This window comes from Desmodus rotundus, chromosome 11 (genome assembly GCF_022682495.2).
Source record: "Desmodus rotundus isolate HL8 chromosome 11, HLdesRot8A.1, whole genome shotgun sequence".
NCBI lineage: Eukaryota > Metazoa > Chordata > Mammalia > Chiroptera > Phyllostomidae > Desmodus > Desmodus rotundus.
Genome location: NC_071397.1, coordinates 100,238,234 through 100,253,206, shown reverse-complemented (window position 1 = coordinate 100,253,206; position 14,973 = coordinate 100,238,234). Strand labels below are relative to the sequence as shown.

The window sequence follows — 14,973 nt, the reverse complement described above, 5'->3', positions numbered from 1 at the left end:
GAGGATGACCCGCCATCGCAGGTGGTGGCTGCAGGGCCTGGAGGTGGCAGAGCGGAGTCCAGGGCAGTGTGATGTGCGTTTTCTGGAAGTTCCTTGGCGGTTTGTCAGAGGCCATGGGCGCAGGCTGGGCACGCTGGGTCTTCTCCAGGCTGCGGCTCGAGTCCTTTCCACGCACGCGTGTCCTCTTAACATTCATAGTGCAGATAACGAGGCCAGGGAACGGGAATGAACACCGTGACCTCGTCGTTGGGGGGATGCGTAGTTCCGTTTGCCTCCGAAACTCTGGGGTCACGCAGACGGATGTGGAACACACAGAGCAGCCCCCCGTGGGGGACACGTAAGATTTCAGTGTCCCCGACTGCAGGGCCTTTTCGGGCAACCGCAGCTGCGTGTGTCCTTACAATTGTGGGAGGGGTTCAGCTGGGTTTCATCTGGAAACCCCCGATTCCGTATAACATGCATGCATTTTAACCGTGTGGAAAATGGGTCAAACGTCTTAACACTTCAAAAGCACCCGAGCGCATTGAGCTCCTGCCCTTCTCAGGAAGTCACGGTCCCTTTTTCGAGACCGCAGCGACGCAGAGGATGCTCGCCCTCCCCGCGACGCCAGGTAGTTTAAATGCAAGTCTTTTGTGCAGAACCAGGAGAAACAGCAGACACGGTGGCAAACGCCCAGTGAACACACCCAGACCCAGGCCAAGGGCGGAGAGGTGGACCTTCATTAGCGTGGTTTGCCGCGTATAATGCGCACCTGCGTTTATGGCCCAAACTTTCAGTAAAAACATCTTTCGTTTCAATTTTTCAATTCAATTTTTTATTTCTTTATATTTAGCTACTTGTTTTTTGTATTTTAAAGACATTTTAGCATTTAATTTTGAACACACACATATCATTATCACTTTCTAGAGTCACACTTAATTTAACGCATAAACACACATAAAAGAATTAAAAGAATAAAAGAATATATCCATTTATATGGATACAGAATTAGTACTACCCATGTATTATGCTCATCCTTATTTTTTCCTCAAAAATTTGGGCCCTGGCTGGTGTGGCTCAGTGGATTGAGTGCCGGCCTACAAACCAAAGTGTTGCTGGTTCAATTCCCAGTCAGGGCACATCCCTGGGTTGCAGGCCAGGTCCCGTACTCAAGACATACAAAAGGACATACACACTGATGCTTCTCTCCCTCTCTTTCTCTCTCCCTCCCCCTCTCTAAAATATAAATAAATAAAATCTTTTTTAAAATTTGGGCAAAAAAGTGCGCATTATACACGGCAACATTCGGTAGCCCCTTTATCCGTCCAAGGGCCCACAGTGCAGATACTGTGTCCTGCTTTACAGGTAAGACATCTGAGACTGGAGGTGACCTGTCCCAAGTGGCCGTAAACCCAAAATAGCCTGAGGGATGGTGATACGTAGATACACTTTGGTGTGAGAAAGACATGTATAAAACACCTCAAATACGGATGTTGCAACTGGAAATGCCGGAGATCGATAAGTACTTTCTAACTCTTTCAAAAGCAGCACATCTTATTTTTTCAGAGACTGCGAGCTCTGTTCAGGTGGGAGCGGGCTGCCAGGGGCGGCGGCAGGAGGAGACCTGCTTCTCCCCTTCCGCGGCTGTGGTTGGTTGACTATCACTGCCCGGCGGTGTGCACCTCCAGATGTGGCCGTGGCTGTGTCTGAAACTGGACAGATGCTCCGTGACACCTCGGGTCTTCTAGGCAATGGATTTCGAGGCCTGCGCCCTGGTTCCTTTGGGCAGGTCTGTGACACAGAGTGCCGGCTGCTGTAGATGGCAAACTCTTATTTAACCTGAAAGTCCCTTACGGCAAGCATCAACCAGGCAACAAGCACCTTGCACTGCAAAGGTGGGGGTGGGGGGAATCGCCTTATTGCCCGTATTCGGAAAGTGCAGATTGCTCCAAACCACATTACCGTGTTTGACAAAAATCTAGGTGAAAGAATTTGGGAATGAGAACTTCTCCCCTTCCTTCCTAGGGAGAAGGAGAAAAAAACGTCATGTAGAGAAATAGGGTTACAAATTGTTACAAGCCTCTCAAAAGGACGCATGAGAATGGGCTCTCTGAAAGCTCCTGGCTTCCTGTTTCCCAGGCTCTCCTGAGAGTGGGGAGGGCCGGCCCTGTCCCCCCCACCCCAGCACGCGTGGTCTCAGCACCTCCCTGCCGGTTCCCACTAGGCTCCCTGTGCTGACCGGTGCACTTCAACCTGTGCTGGGCGCTCCCTGCTCTCTGATAAGTGGTTCAAATGAGGCGATTTCAGTTCTCTCTGAGTCCTCATCTAAGTCTATACTTCCCCTGGAGTTATCAATGAAAGTAAATCAAGATCAATTGATTTTTGCTGTTGCTCAAACAAGGGCAGAACTCTCTAGAAGCCCAAATACTCACATTTTAAGGCAAAAATTATCAGACACCTATTTGCAGAGTGCTTTTAAGTATTCTGTGTGCCATGTCAAATACTGGCAGTAGGTACTTCTAAAATCTTATTTTACAGAAGGAGGCATTTGTACTCCCTAGCCATTATTGCTGTAAATGATTTTTAGGTTAAATGAAGAAGATTCTGTAGTCTAGGGTTCAATGTAGACATGGTGTAGCATTTTAACAGCAAACATTTCAGTGGGAGAAACCACATCGGGCGTCACAGCGTTGGAGGCCCCGCTGGCTGAGTTTCCGGGTGCACAGGTTTGCCTGCTTTACAAACTCACGGAACACAGGACACTTCGATCACTATGCTGGGGCACGACACCCACCGAGAACTACACTCTGTTGGGGGGGCGGAGCAAACCATGCTGTCTTCAGGGGGAACCGAAATCCCACAAAGCCAAAAGGTGAATCTGAATCAGGTCTCAGTGGGGCGGGAAGACGAACCAGAGTTGACTCAGAGTCACTGAAACCAAGACGACGTCTTCAATGGGTGGTTCACTTCCCTTGGAAAGGTGTGTAGCAGCGGGGTTCAGACAATTAGTTGACCCAGAGGGACCTCCAGGTTCCTGCTAATTCGAAATGTCCTCACCGCACAGCCAGGTGGGAGGTACCCTCAGAATTTTCGAAGCCTTCAGCTTTCTCACTGATGTACACAGTGGTGTAAAATAATTTTCCGGAGGCCAACTGTTGGTAACATGCTCTACTGCTCAGACTCAGGAGTCCTGACCAATGATTTATTTTTATTCTTTCAATTTTGTTTTGCATTGGTTTTAGGCATACAGCTTAGGGGCTAGACAATCACTTATTTTGCAAAGAGCGTTCCCCTCGATGTTTCCAGTACCCCAGCTGACACACACATAGTTACAGCAGTATTACTATGTTCCCTTCGGGTACTGGACATCCTGTGACTGTTGGTAACTGCTGCCTGGGTGGGAGGCGAAGGGAGAAGGTGACGAGTGATTTATGAATAGAACGCGTGGACTGGGCGCCAGGAAGACCAATAATCGTGCCTTGCAGATAACGGCTTGTTTCCGCAGGAAGGGAGATCAGCTTGACTGCCACCTCCAGAGAATGGCTGTTGTTCTAAACCGTGAACCGCGTGCCGTGGGCTGTGTTCTGCATGGAACGGGTAAGGGAACGACCCCAGTTCCCACAACGAGAGCACCACCCGCTCGTCCCACGCCCACCCCGGTGCAGATTATGGGCGCATCCAAGTCTGCCCCCTCAGCCGCTAACTCCTGACCCATTGTCTGTGGTTCCGTGGTTCCCAGTCACCTGTTCCATTATTTTCCGCATGTGCTAAGGCAGGAGAAACTTCTAGAAGGCCTGTTCTAGGGAACCCACTAGGCCTGCGGTTTGGGGGCAGGACCCAGGCCTCCTTTTCCCTCCTCTTCGTGGAGGATGGATATGGCACCAGGGAAGTGCCATACATAATAAACTGTGTCTGCGTGGGTCAGGATAGAGGAACTGTGGGGCGAGCAAGAGGCGAGAGTGTGGGCGGGGGAGACTGTGCAGCCTCAAACGTGAAGGGGCGCATTCGGGTAGATGTCTCCCCGGGCACCTGTGTCCCCGTCTGGATCCCCGGGGTCTTCGTCACCCTGTATGATCCATCACCAAAGGCGCTTTTATCTCAGGGGGTTTGATCAATGTTTTTATATGCTTATGAGAAGACGCCGGGCTGAAACCTGGAGAAGCTCTCTGGCTGCCCTCCCCAATAACATGGCCTCAGGTGGGTTACACCTGTGGACCCTCCACCCCCTCCTCCCCGGCTGGATGCCTCGGCATAGTTTCAGCCGGTCAGCTGGTTGGTCTCCCCACCAATGTCAAGGCCTAAGTCCACTGCCTGGATGCGCAGCTCTCTAGGCACAGCTCCGGAAATCGGACCTACAGAGACAAGTGTTCACTCCACAAATACTTGTTGAGATTTAGGTTTCAATCGCAGTTAAATGCAGAGAGATATGAAAGGGAAGGAAAAGGCTCTGGGCGCCCTGTCAGACCCTGCTGGCACACTTCCGCTCCCCTCTGCCTCACAGACAGGAAGTCTTGGGAAAGAGTAACTGTGCTGAAAGTAGACAGACTGAGATTACACGCCAGGCTGCCACTTTTAGGTAAAATTCCTCTTCTCAGACCATGACCTTGGCAAAAGGATGAAAGGAGAGGGGTTAATTTCAATGTCATTAGGTGGTGGCCCAGAGGCGCGTGAATGGTTACTGAGATTAGTAACGGATTTTACAGGGGCACAGCACCGTCCCCTGGGGGGGCTACATCACCCGAGGGCTTGGCTGTGGGCAGAAAGGAAGCCACTGGACTGGAGGACACCAGGTTAGGGGTGGTGGACGGGACTGAGCTGCTGGGCCTGAGAAACGCCTTTCTGATAGGGGAGATGAAGACGGATGGGATGAAGGGGCCCTTTCCCCAAGACTGAGCAAGCAAACCCGCCTGGCTTCCTAAAAGGTATTTTTCTTAAATAGTAATTTAGTAACCAGGCTTTTAGGAAATGGGATTACTTCAGCTATGGCTACACAGAGATGCAAAACTTCCTACTGAAATTTAGCCTTCTTTACTATTAACAGACTTTAGCTGCCTTCTTTACAAGAATTGTAACTTTACTAGGTGTGGGCAGACTTGGGGTGTGGAATGCGGTCATTCTATAGGCTGGATAATTAGCATGTTGTTGTATTTGTCTCTCCCCACCCTAGACGGGGAGCTGTGCTAACTGAGCAGCCAGACCTGGTATCCCGCTTGGTCATCTCAGCACATGAATACTTCTGAATGAATAAAAAGGCTTAGTAATTTTGGGAGTTCTTTCACTCCTACTTGGAATTTTAATACGTCAGCATAAATTCCAAATTGGATTTGTCTGTTGAAACAATGTCACTGACAGTTCAGTCTTGAAATGCCTCTTTCCATTTTTAATTACCTCTAGTCACCATCCCATTACATTCTGAAAGCAAAATGGAACAGCCACTTTGGAAATTTCTTATAAAACCAACCATGCTGTTACCACCTGACCCAGCCACTGCACTGCTGGAAATTTACATGAGGAAGTGCCAAACTTATGTCCACACCAAAACCTGCATACGGAGCGTCCGCAGCAGCTTCCTGCACACGCACCAGAACAGGGAAGCGACCAAAGATGTCGGTCAGCGGGCGAGAACATCAGACGCACTGTGCTGCATCCCAACGGTGGACTACTACTCAGTGCGAAAAAGGAAGCAAGCATCAACCCGTGAAGGACATGGGAGATACTTAAATATGTAGACCTACGTAGGAGCCAGTCTGGATAAGCCACATACTTTAAGATCCCAACTGCAAAACATTCTGGAAAAGGCAAAACTATGGAGACAGTACAAAGACCCGTGGTTGCCAGGAGCTGGGAGAGGTGGTGGAGGAATTGGCAGAGTGGAGGATTTTTAGGAGAGTGGAACTATTCTGTATGATAGTGTAACGGCGGACGCATGCCATTACACCATTTGCCCAAATCCAGAGGACGGACATCGCCAAGGGTGAATGCTCCTGTAAACTGTGGACTCTGGGTGGCGATGTGTCTGTGTAGGTTCATTAGTTGTAGAAAAAGCATCCGTTTGGTGGGGCATCCATATGCTGACGATGCGGGAGGCTGTACATGCCTAGGGGCAGGGGGTGCATGAAAAAAACCTCTACTGTCTGCACAGTTTTGCTATGAACCTAAATCTGCCCTAAGAAGTGAAGTCCATAAAATAAGACAAAACAAAAACACTTTGCCAAAACTGACAAGTGTGGTAAACAAAACTATTTGTAACGTTTCCTATCATGAAAGGACCATACAAAAAACCTGATCAAAGAGCCTCAAAAAAGATACTCTCTCTGTAAACACGTGTACTCCAAACTGGTGTACTATAGTGCGTATGCAGAACTGGCATCTTTATTTGGACAGTGGACACACAGTTTGTATTCCTTTTCACAAAGCACAGAAACTTGTAAGATGCAGGCTGCTTACATTTTGCTTTACAACACACTGAGCTTTTAGACACTTGGATGCTTTTGGCAAATTAGGTCCTTAAGTGCAACTGTGGAAAGCAATCTCTGTTGCCCTAAAAAATAGAAATGCACAGCAAACACATTGTACACTTTTTAGTTAACGGCCTTTCATAGATGTCTTACCTTTAAATTTCCTAGAGCTTTGTTGAAGAGCATTAACTTAGGGGTGATGGTACAACATTTGTATATTTTGAAGCGGCTAAAAATAACTCATGAAATGAAAGATGTCTTTGGTTAAAATGTCCTGCCTTTGTGTCTACCTAGACCACGTATTTGGGGGAACAAGAGTAACAGCGAGGTCTCCCACCCAGGCTACTAAGGGAGCATTTTTGGAAGGACACGTATTCAAAGCGTGTGTGTTCCTCTTGGTTTCTGATTCTAAGGCATTAATCCATTTTATTACATGGCTTCCCCATACGTGGTAAGTTGGGTGCATTTCTATATGCAGAGAAATGGCTTTACAGCATCACATACTGATTATAGCATCTGACTTCCACCACGTGTCCAATCGGGTAGGCTCTGAACAAGCTGGCTGAGGTGCTAAGACTTGGAACGGGACAGACACAATTCCTGACGGGTTTGACTTTGAAAGTCACTGGATACGACGACACGATTCCTTTCCCATATGCAGCCCACCCCACAACTTTCCCCATGGTGTTCCTGTATTTTATTTTCACCACAATTCTGGCTCCTGCTCTTATGAAACTTTCATGGGGCGTGCAGGCGGTACTTCAGTTGGGAAGGGGTAAGAGAGGCTACTGTGCACGGTGCTCTCGCGGCACTGCGATCTGCCAAAGCCCCGGCAGCACGGCTCACCTCGACACTGTCACCACATTCTGCACAAGCAACTGCTAGCTCACACGTGCACACGGGATGCCCAGCACACCTTACTTTCAACACTTTTGGGTCTAGTAGGATGGCCGGAAAAACGTAAGAAATGAAGTTGCTGTGGTAACCGTGTTTTCAAGTTCATATTTATATACAATTTGCATTTCCCCCGCGTTTCCTTGCAATTTACTCTGCTCAGTGCTGACTTGGAACAGTACTACTCTGAATTTAGGGGCTACTAAGAATGAGCTTCCTGCTACTCCCCTTCACATGCCCTGCCCTGACCATAATTTATTGCATATTTCCTCAATGGAAATTTCTCCTTCATTAAATAGTAATGTCCTATTGAATCATTACTGAATCATGATTGGCTAACAGTTTTCATTTAGAATCATATCCATCTGACTTTTCAGGAGGAAAAATCAGTGAACCCTGTTTTACACTAGACCCTGAGTACCACTTAGGTGAACTCCCACTCTGGATCAGGAGAGGCAATCCCAGGTGCCTGCAAGCAACGGGGAGGCGAGCACATAACTGACCGGGGCTGGACTATGGAAACCGTCAGCCCAGGTGTGGTAACACAAGGGCAGGCAGGGGTGGGGGGCAGGGACTAGGCAGGCAGCACTTGGTGCGAGGACAGCCACACTGGAGTTTCCAAGGGACGCCATGAGAGCGTGCGCCTCAGCTTTCTGGACTCTTGACATACAACGTAGTGGGGGAAGGGCTGCCCGACTGGATCCTGTGCTCTTAGAGGTGCGTGAGAAGGGTGCTGCCAGGGCAAAGGAGGTTCCAGGGAGCGATCAGACGGGAGGTAAGAGGCGGCAAGATTGCATGCTAGAGCTGGGACTGTCAGGGTGCATGGAGGCTCAGCACTTACAGCTCAACACGAAACCGAAGCAAAACGGTTTCAAAATATTGGCAACTTTTTTTTACATCAATTCTTTGTTGAGGGATGGATGACACTAAACCTTTTCATGTAGCAAAGACCAAGATCTGAGTGGCATTCCTTTCTTCCTTCTTACATCTCAAAACACCATACAAATGGTACATGAGTTTCCCAATCAGAAATGACATTTTTGCCCTGGCTGGTGTGGCTCAGTGGATTGAGTGCCAGCCTGTGAATTGAGAGGTTGCTTGCTGGCTGGATTCCCCGTCAGGGCACATGCGCCTGGGATGTGGGCCAGGCCCCTAGTAGGGGGTGTGTGAGGGGCAGCCACACATCGATGTGTCTCTCCCTTTCTCCCTCCCTTCCCCACTCTGTAAAAATAATAAAATCTTTTTTAAAAGAAGAAGTGACAACTTTTTTGGATGCGTATCCAATCGAGAACACCGCACAAGCCTGCTGACCCATTTCCTCTTAATTGCCGCAATCAGGGAAAACATTACGATCACCTTCCAGTTAAGTGATGTGAGAGCTCCAGAACGTCAGATTCTCGTACTTTCTCTTAAGTAGTAAAAGCGTCAGTAAAAATTAGAAATTGACAGTGTGCATTCTTTATTTACACGTGAGCTTTGGGGGTGGGACACAGGCAAGCATTTTCCAGTTGGTTTATTGTGCTCGTCCGCGTGCAGTCTCGGCTCTCCACCCACATGCCGCCGGGGAAGACCCTGTTTCAACTTTTCCCTGTATGCACAATTTCCACAAGTACGACTCTGCATGTTTTATGCACACCACTACAATACACACCATCAGAGATGTATTTGGTAATCAAAACTTCAATCATAGCATTTTCAAAAAGCCACATGAATTTCTTATCCCGGGAGCTGAGCTCTTCTCCACAATGCGGTGTCTGTTGCTAAGGACAGCAAGGTTGTAAGCAGTGCGAAACCAGCGTTGCTGTTGGCCGCACTTACCATCCGCATCTACCCGGAACCTGTACCTGTTCCTCCTCCTCCTCCTCCTCCTCCTCTCCCGGCCCTAGCGATTAGTGCAGCAGACAGACAGCAAGGAGAGGACTAGGCTTAGGTGAACCAGTTTGATTCGACATTGAGGACCAGTATTCATAACAAAGGTATTTCTATTTGGATTTTATATTCGAGAGACCACTCGTGTGTGTACCATCAGTGTTCTAAATAAGATCAATTATTTTCCACTTTAAATAAAGATATTAAGGAATCTGTGACTATGTTAAAAAAATTACCTTTTGAACTACTTAGAAAGTTTGTAAATCCAAAGTGTTCTGAGTTTTTGCTATTAAATAACTTATCAATACATCTCATTTTACTAAAAAACCAGTTGCTGTAAATACTGTAATTGTTATCAAGGAATACAGACGGACATCCCAAACAAGCAGCCCACCCAGCCCTCGGAGCAGCCTGGAGAAAGCTCAGGCTGCCCCGTAAAGAGTGGTAAGCTTCGCTGGTAAAGGAGATTCTCCATTTGGTAGTGCACGTTTTCATTTAAACCTGCTGGCCGCTCTCGGCCCGCCAGAAAATGCAGACCCTTTGTGCTGGTGCACCGAGTGCCTCCCTCCCTGTTTGTGTACACATGCAGACAGCATGGCATCTCAGCAGGTGGGCGCTTCGGCCCCCCACCCACGGGGGGCCCGGCCTCCATGAGTGACTGCGTTGGGCATGCATGAGTATCTACTGTCTTGCTACATTCATACTGACATGTTGCCTAAGAAAAAATGCTTAACTACTGAGTACATTCATTTCACCACCGTCTTGACTAAAAGCTTAAGTTTCAATAGTTTCATTCAACTGCTTTACAAGTAGTAAAAACTAATAAACTGACTAGCATGTTTCCCCTCTAAGTTCTCAGTAGTGTCATGTTTAGTGCCGCCACAGCCTGGGCAGAAATGAAATCTGCAGTGCCATCCTCGCCTCTGAAAAGCAGCCTCGTCCAGCTTCCCCCACAGCACAGGTGCCAGTGTGGTGTGACTGTCCGCAAAGGGCCCTCACACGAGAGCGAGATGAGCCCGCATCCACGGGCTTTGGAGTGAGCATAGTAAACCGCAGAGATCCACCGACTTGGGTGACATGGTACCTGACGGCTTGTGTATCAGCAGCTCGAGAGACATCTCTGAACCTCCAGATAACGTAGGGGCTGCGGGCAATGAGAGCTTTGCAGACAGTACTACGTTAAAGCTCTGGCTACCCAGCGATACCACACGCCGCCCCCACTCCTTTGGAGAGACCACTAACCTCATTTAATCCAAACGCCCATCTCTGCCACCACTGAATCAGCTCTTATCGCTACCCTATGTATTACATATACATGTACATATTATGGGAATAAATAGACACAAAATGAGAATACTCTGACAGTCTGATTAGTTTAAAGCAAATTGGTCATGTGTTCTGTAACATGTGACTCATTTCAGCCCCCAAATTTAGAACTTAAAATAAAATGTAACTTATAAAAATAAGCCACTATTTATGAATGCAAAAATTCATCTCGAGAATTTTTTATCTAGATGTTTCACAGACAAGGAAATTAACAATTCCTGTGAAATAAAAATGCACTTCCAGAGTTAAACTAAAGAGCCCCTGTGCAGAGGCCACTTTACCTCGGCTGCCGCCGAGAGAAGCAGGAGTGTATTTAAGGGCTCTCCAGCTGACTCGCACACAGAGCTGGACAGGTAACTTCCAGCTCTCGCACCCTCGCGTTCGTGCCGCACTCCCACTGCACTGGAGAGGAGATGCGAGAGGAGGAACACCTGAGAACCCACCGCTGCCGCCTGTGGCGGGCTCAGGGCTGTGGGGTGGCCCTCGTGATTGACGGCTTCCTCTGCACTGTCCTGAGAATCAGAGCCACTCTGCCTTGACCTGTGATGAGCGCCCCCAACATGAGCAGCAGGCTAAAACAGGTCAACAATTTATAAAGGAAAAATGTCCACTTAAAATGACAAAACATCAGCAGACTCTTTGCTGTACAATGTAACCAACAACACTACCTAACTTACAGAAATTAAAAGAAATGGTTCAACAAAGAATCAAACTGGTTTCCTGGGGTACGCCATTATAATGAATCTCTTCACTCTTAATGCTGTGAGCAGACAGGGACTATGTGGGAGAAGGAAAAATGAGGAAGTGTGGAATTAGTACTGCAGAGGCTAAAGGCACGTGGCAAGACCAGGAGAGCCCTCACACCAAAGCTACTTTGTTCCCCCTCTACCGGCACCTCCCCCTCAAAGTAGCACAGTAAACAAAGCCACTGTCACAGCAGTGGGGACTGTCAGCTGACAGACAGCATACAAACAAGTCACGCTGTGTTATCCGTGGTCAACGTTCCTCAGGGTTAGTCCAGTAACTCAAGACTTTACGTTCTTTTGTCTTTCTTTCTTTGTTTTAATTAAACACGTAAAGGTTAATAAACAGACATAGTCCAGAGTTAGTAGGTTGGTATTATAACATTTATTAAAATAATGCCATGGGTTAATAGAAACAGCAAAGAACCAAAGAATTAAAATGCAAGCTATGTAAAATCCCAACTAAAACCCAAAAGTATCTAATGTATTCATTCATTAGCTAACTAAAAAGCCCAAGAAAGACAAGACACCCAATATAATAAAGTACTGCAAAACAATTGGCGATTTTCAGTTATCAAAATTGTGGATTTTGCATTTTGTATCCTTTTCTCAATCAAGAAAAAAATTCTTTTTGAATGTTATATAACATACATATAAAACAAGATAGAAAAATACATTATAAACTTGTAACAATGGCTGTAAATACATTATCTTACATGTTTCTCATAGGCAATAGGTTGGTTATGGTACATACACAGCATGAAACTACTAGGATAATAAAGAATAGACAAAAATACATGTCAGCTGTACGGTAACATACAAGCGACACTCCCATCTACCCACGCTAAAAAATTACATAATACTGTCAAAAAAAAGTCTTAAAAACTACATATTTTAATAAGAAATAAATTCAATAAAGAATGATAATACTGAGAACCAAGGCATTCAGAGATTTCAAAAGTCATGCTTATTTTCAGTTGATCCAAAATTGTTTCAACTAAGTTTTCAAAAGTTTGTTCAGAGCCAACATTACTCCTAAGTGTCACACATCTAATTTCATATATGTACTTTCTTCCCCATAAAAGACCTTTGATAAACATCTAAAATGTCCAGGTACAACATAGTTGAGATGAAACTGGATCCAATACTGGTGTTGTTTTCAAACTACTATCACCTCAAGTGTTTGAGTGTCGCAGATTTATTCAGTCAACCAAACAAAATAAAAAATCAAAATGGCACAGCATGTACGGTAAATAAACCGAAACGACGGTGCGTGTAACGGGAAGACAAAGCAGTGGCACATTAAACCAGAGCTGGCCGCTACAAAATGATGCATGTCTATTGCATAGTAAATGAACTGAAAACGTTTCTGAGTGAGACCAGATGACGGAGGAGGTCCCCGCGAAGGTGCTTACTGAGCTTACTGCTGACGTCTGACTGTGCAGGTGTGTACGAGGGAACGAGCTGAGCAGCTGGCACCCACTGCCCCTTGATATTTGCCACGTCTGGTACTGAAGCAGCTGACGATCACTAAGTGTTCAGAGAGATGCAGGCTCTGTGCACACACCACTTCAACTACAAGGAACTGAACTTCGTGAGAGACTGGGAGCTTGAAACTCGTATGTAGTTGAGTATTTATATGCACAATGACGCTAGATTTTCACATTCTTTTAAAGTTTAAAAAAAAAGGTGTGTGTGTGAGGGTGGGGGGGGGCATCTTACGTTATTAAAACTGGCAAGAGGGGTGGGCTGCCCAAGTGACCTGGTAGGGGGAAAGAAGTCTGATTAAGTTTGGGTCATTTAGAAATCACTGTTTTCCAGAACGAAAATCAAGAAGATTCATTTTTGTGAAGACGTTTGCTAAGTATAGTATTAATCTTCAAATAATAAGGTAGAATTCAACATATACCCTCGTCTCTGAATTTAAAAATAAAGCTCTAATTTTGTCTGTAAACTGATGTTCAAATCATACATAATTTTTACCTCAGAATCCTTTGGGGTAACATTAAATATTGCAATAATCAAAAGCAATCAATTATGATTTTAAAAGAATGATGTTTGAAAATACATGTCAGGCATTAGAAAAATTATCAAATTTTTTCACAGTATCAGATTTGGCAAATTTGTATCAAGGTAACGTGGCAAAAAATATGTAATTCGAATCATCAACTCATTTATCTCCCTCTATCTGCTTTCACATGCTGGGCAGCTGAGTAATGCGCGCTAACTTGCACTCTGAGGGAGGAGCTGATCTTACGAGACACTTGACTAAATGACCATGAAGAAAAATAAGGCACTTCCTTTTCTTTAGACTTATTCCAATACTTAAAAAATAAAAAGGAAAGACAAAAAGGCTCTTTTGGTCTTTTGTTTCTTGACAACCACCAGAAAAAATCATTTAATGAAATAAAGGGTTTCTTTGTTCTTTTTCTTTTTTTATAACACTTGAAAGTATAAAATGCTACATTTCCAAAAATATATATATTTTTTCTGCACCAGCACCCTTGTATAGTAAAAGTATCTACTTTTTGTTCATTGTTTCAATGCACTACACTTTATCTACAATTTCATTACATGTATACAGCAAAGAGGCAAGCATGGCTTTTACATCCTTAATGATTTCTTCTATACAGGGAGGTTTAAAAAAAATATTTGAACAGTTTGCCCAGTAATGTGACACATAATGCATGTACCTTGTTCTCGTATATTTTTAAGGAGCTGTAAAATAAAGGTTTAGTAATTTAAACTCAGATATTTTTTTTTTTTAAATAGTGTTGCAGTTTTGTTCTTTGCATTACTTTTCAAAATTCCTTGTTAAGTTTTCTCTCATGGCACACTTCTGATACTTCAAATGCTGGCAGGCAATACAGAAAAGGCTGCCACTGCCGCCCTGGGCGGGCGCTGTAGTGACGGAACAGCGTATCGAATTTTGAATACTTTTGAAATCCCTTCACCAACGACATCCCTGACCAAAGGTTCATGCATGATGCATCACCACACAGTACATTCAGAGCTTGGACCCGCCATGAGAAGGAAGGGCTCCTAGGAAGTCTCTCACAGTAACTGCCTGTCACTGAGTAGTTAAGGGCCACCCGTCTCCCCTCCTGCGGTGAGGCCTTCTTACCGTTCGCTTAGGGCGGGACATTGAAAGATGATCAGTGCTGTGGCATGAATTGGGCCTTATTGCTTTACTACTATTCAGTGCAGGTTCTAGAACCATTTTCACCCAAACAGGAAAAACAAAACAAAACAAAACAAAAGCTGAGTTGGAGGACAACAATTTCTTTGTCTTTTGTTTGGTTAGATGGTAAGACGAACGGACAAGTGCCTCAGCTCGCTGCACTGACGACAGGCAAGCAAAGGCGATTACCAGTTAACTGATCAGCAGGCAGGCATGGTCAGGTCATCATTGGGTGAAGAGTTCAGAGGTCAGAAGGTCATAGGTTAGTTGCCGGTGGCGGCTGGGTGGTTAGAAACAAAAAACAAAACAAAAAAAAAAAAAAAAAGAAAAGAAAAGATAGAGAAGAGATTAGTTTCAGCTAGTGACGGCTTAATGACAACATGAAAAACTAATCACAACTAATAAAAAAAAAGCATGTGTAATTCTGACAAACTGATTGACACCATCTACAAAATACAATAAAAATCATGACAACTTCATATCATGATTTGAACAAATGAAGGAGAGCCCTCTCCCACAAAAA

At 45.5% G+C, this 14,973-nt stretch overlaps 1 protein-coding gene across 4 annotated transcripts in view; it reads right to left on the bottom strand.

The window, feature by feature from the left end:
* Nucleotides 1-8,766: 8,766 nt before the first annotated feature.
* The window catches only part of QKI (QKI, KH domain containing RNA binding), a 148,405-nt gene continuing 142,198 nt past the window's right edge, over nucleotides 8,767-14,973 (bottom strand). For all 4 annotated transcript variants that reach the window (XR_008425598.2, XM_053914228.2, XM_053914224.2 and 1 more), the window contains exon 8: nucleotides 8,767-14,730. Coding sequence is in view for 3 of the 4 variants with exons in the window: in XM_053914228.2 (XP_053770203.1) it covers nucleotides 14,714-14,730 (17 nt within the window). In the remaining variant the exon portion in view is untranslated. The remainder of the gene's footprint in view (nucleotides 14,731-14,973) is intronic.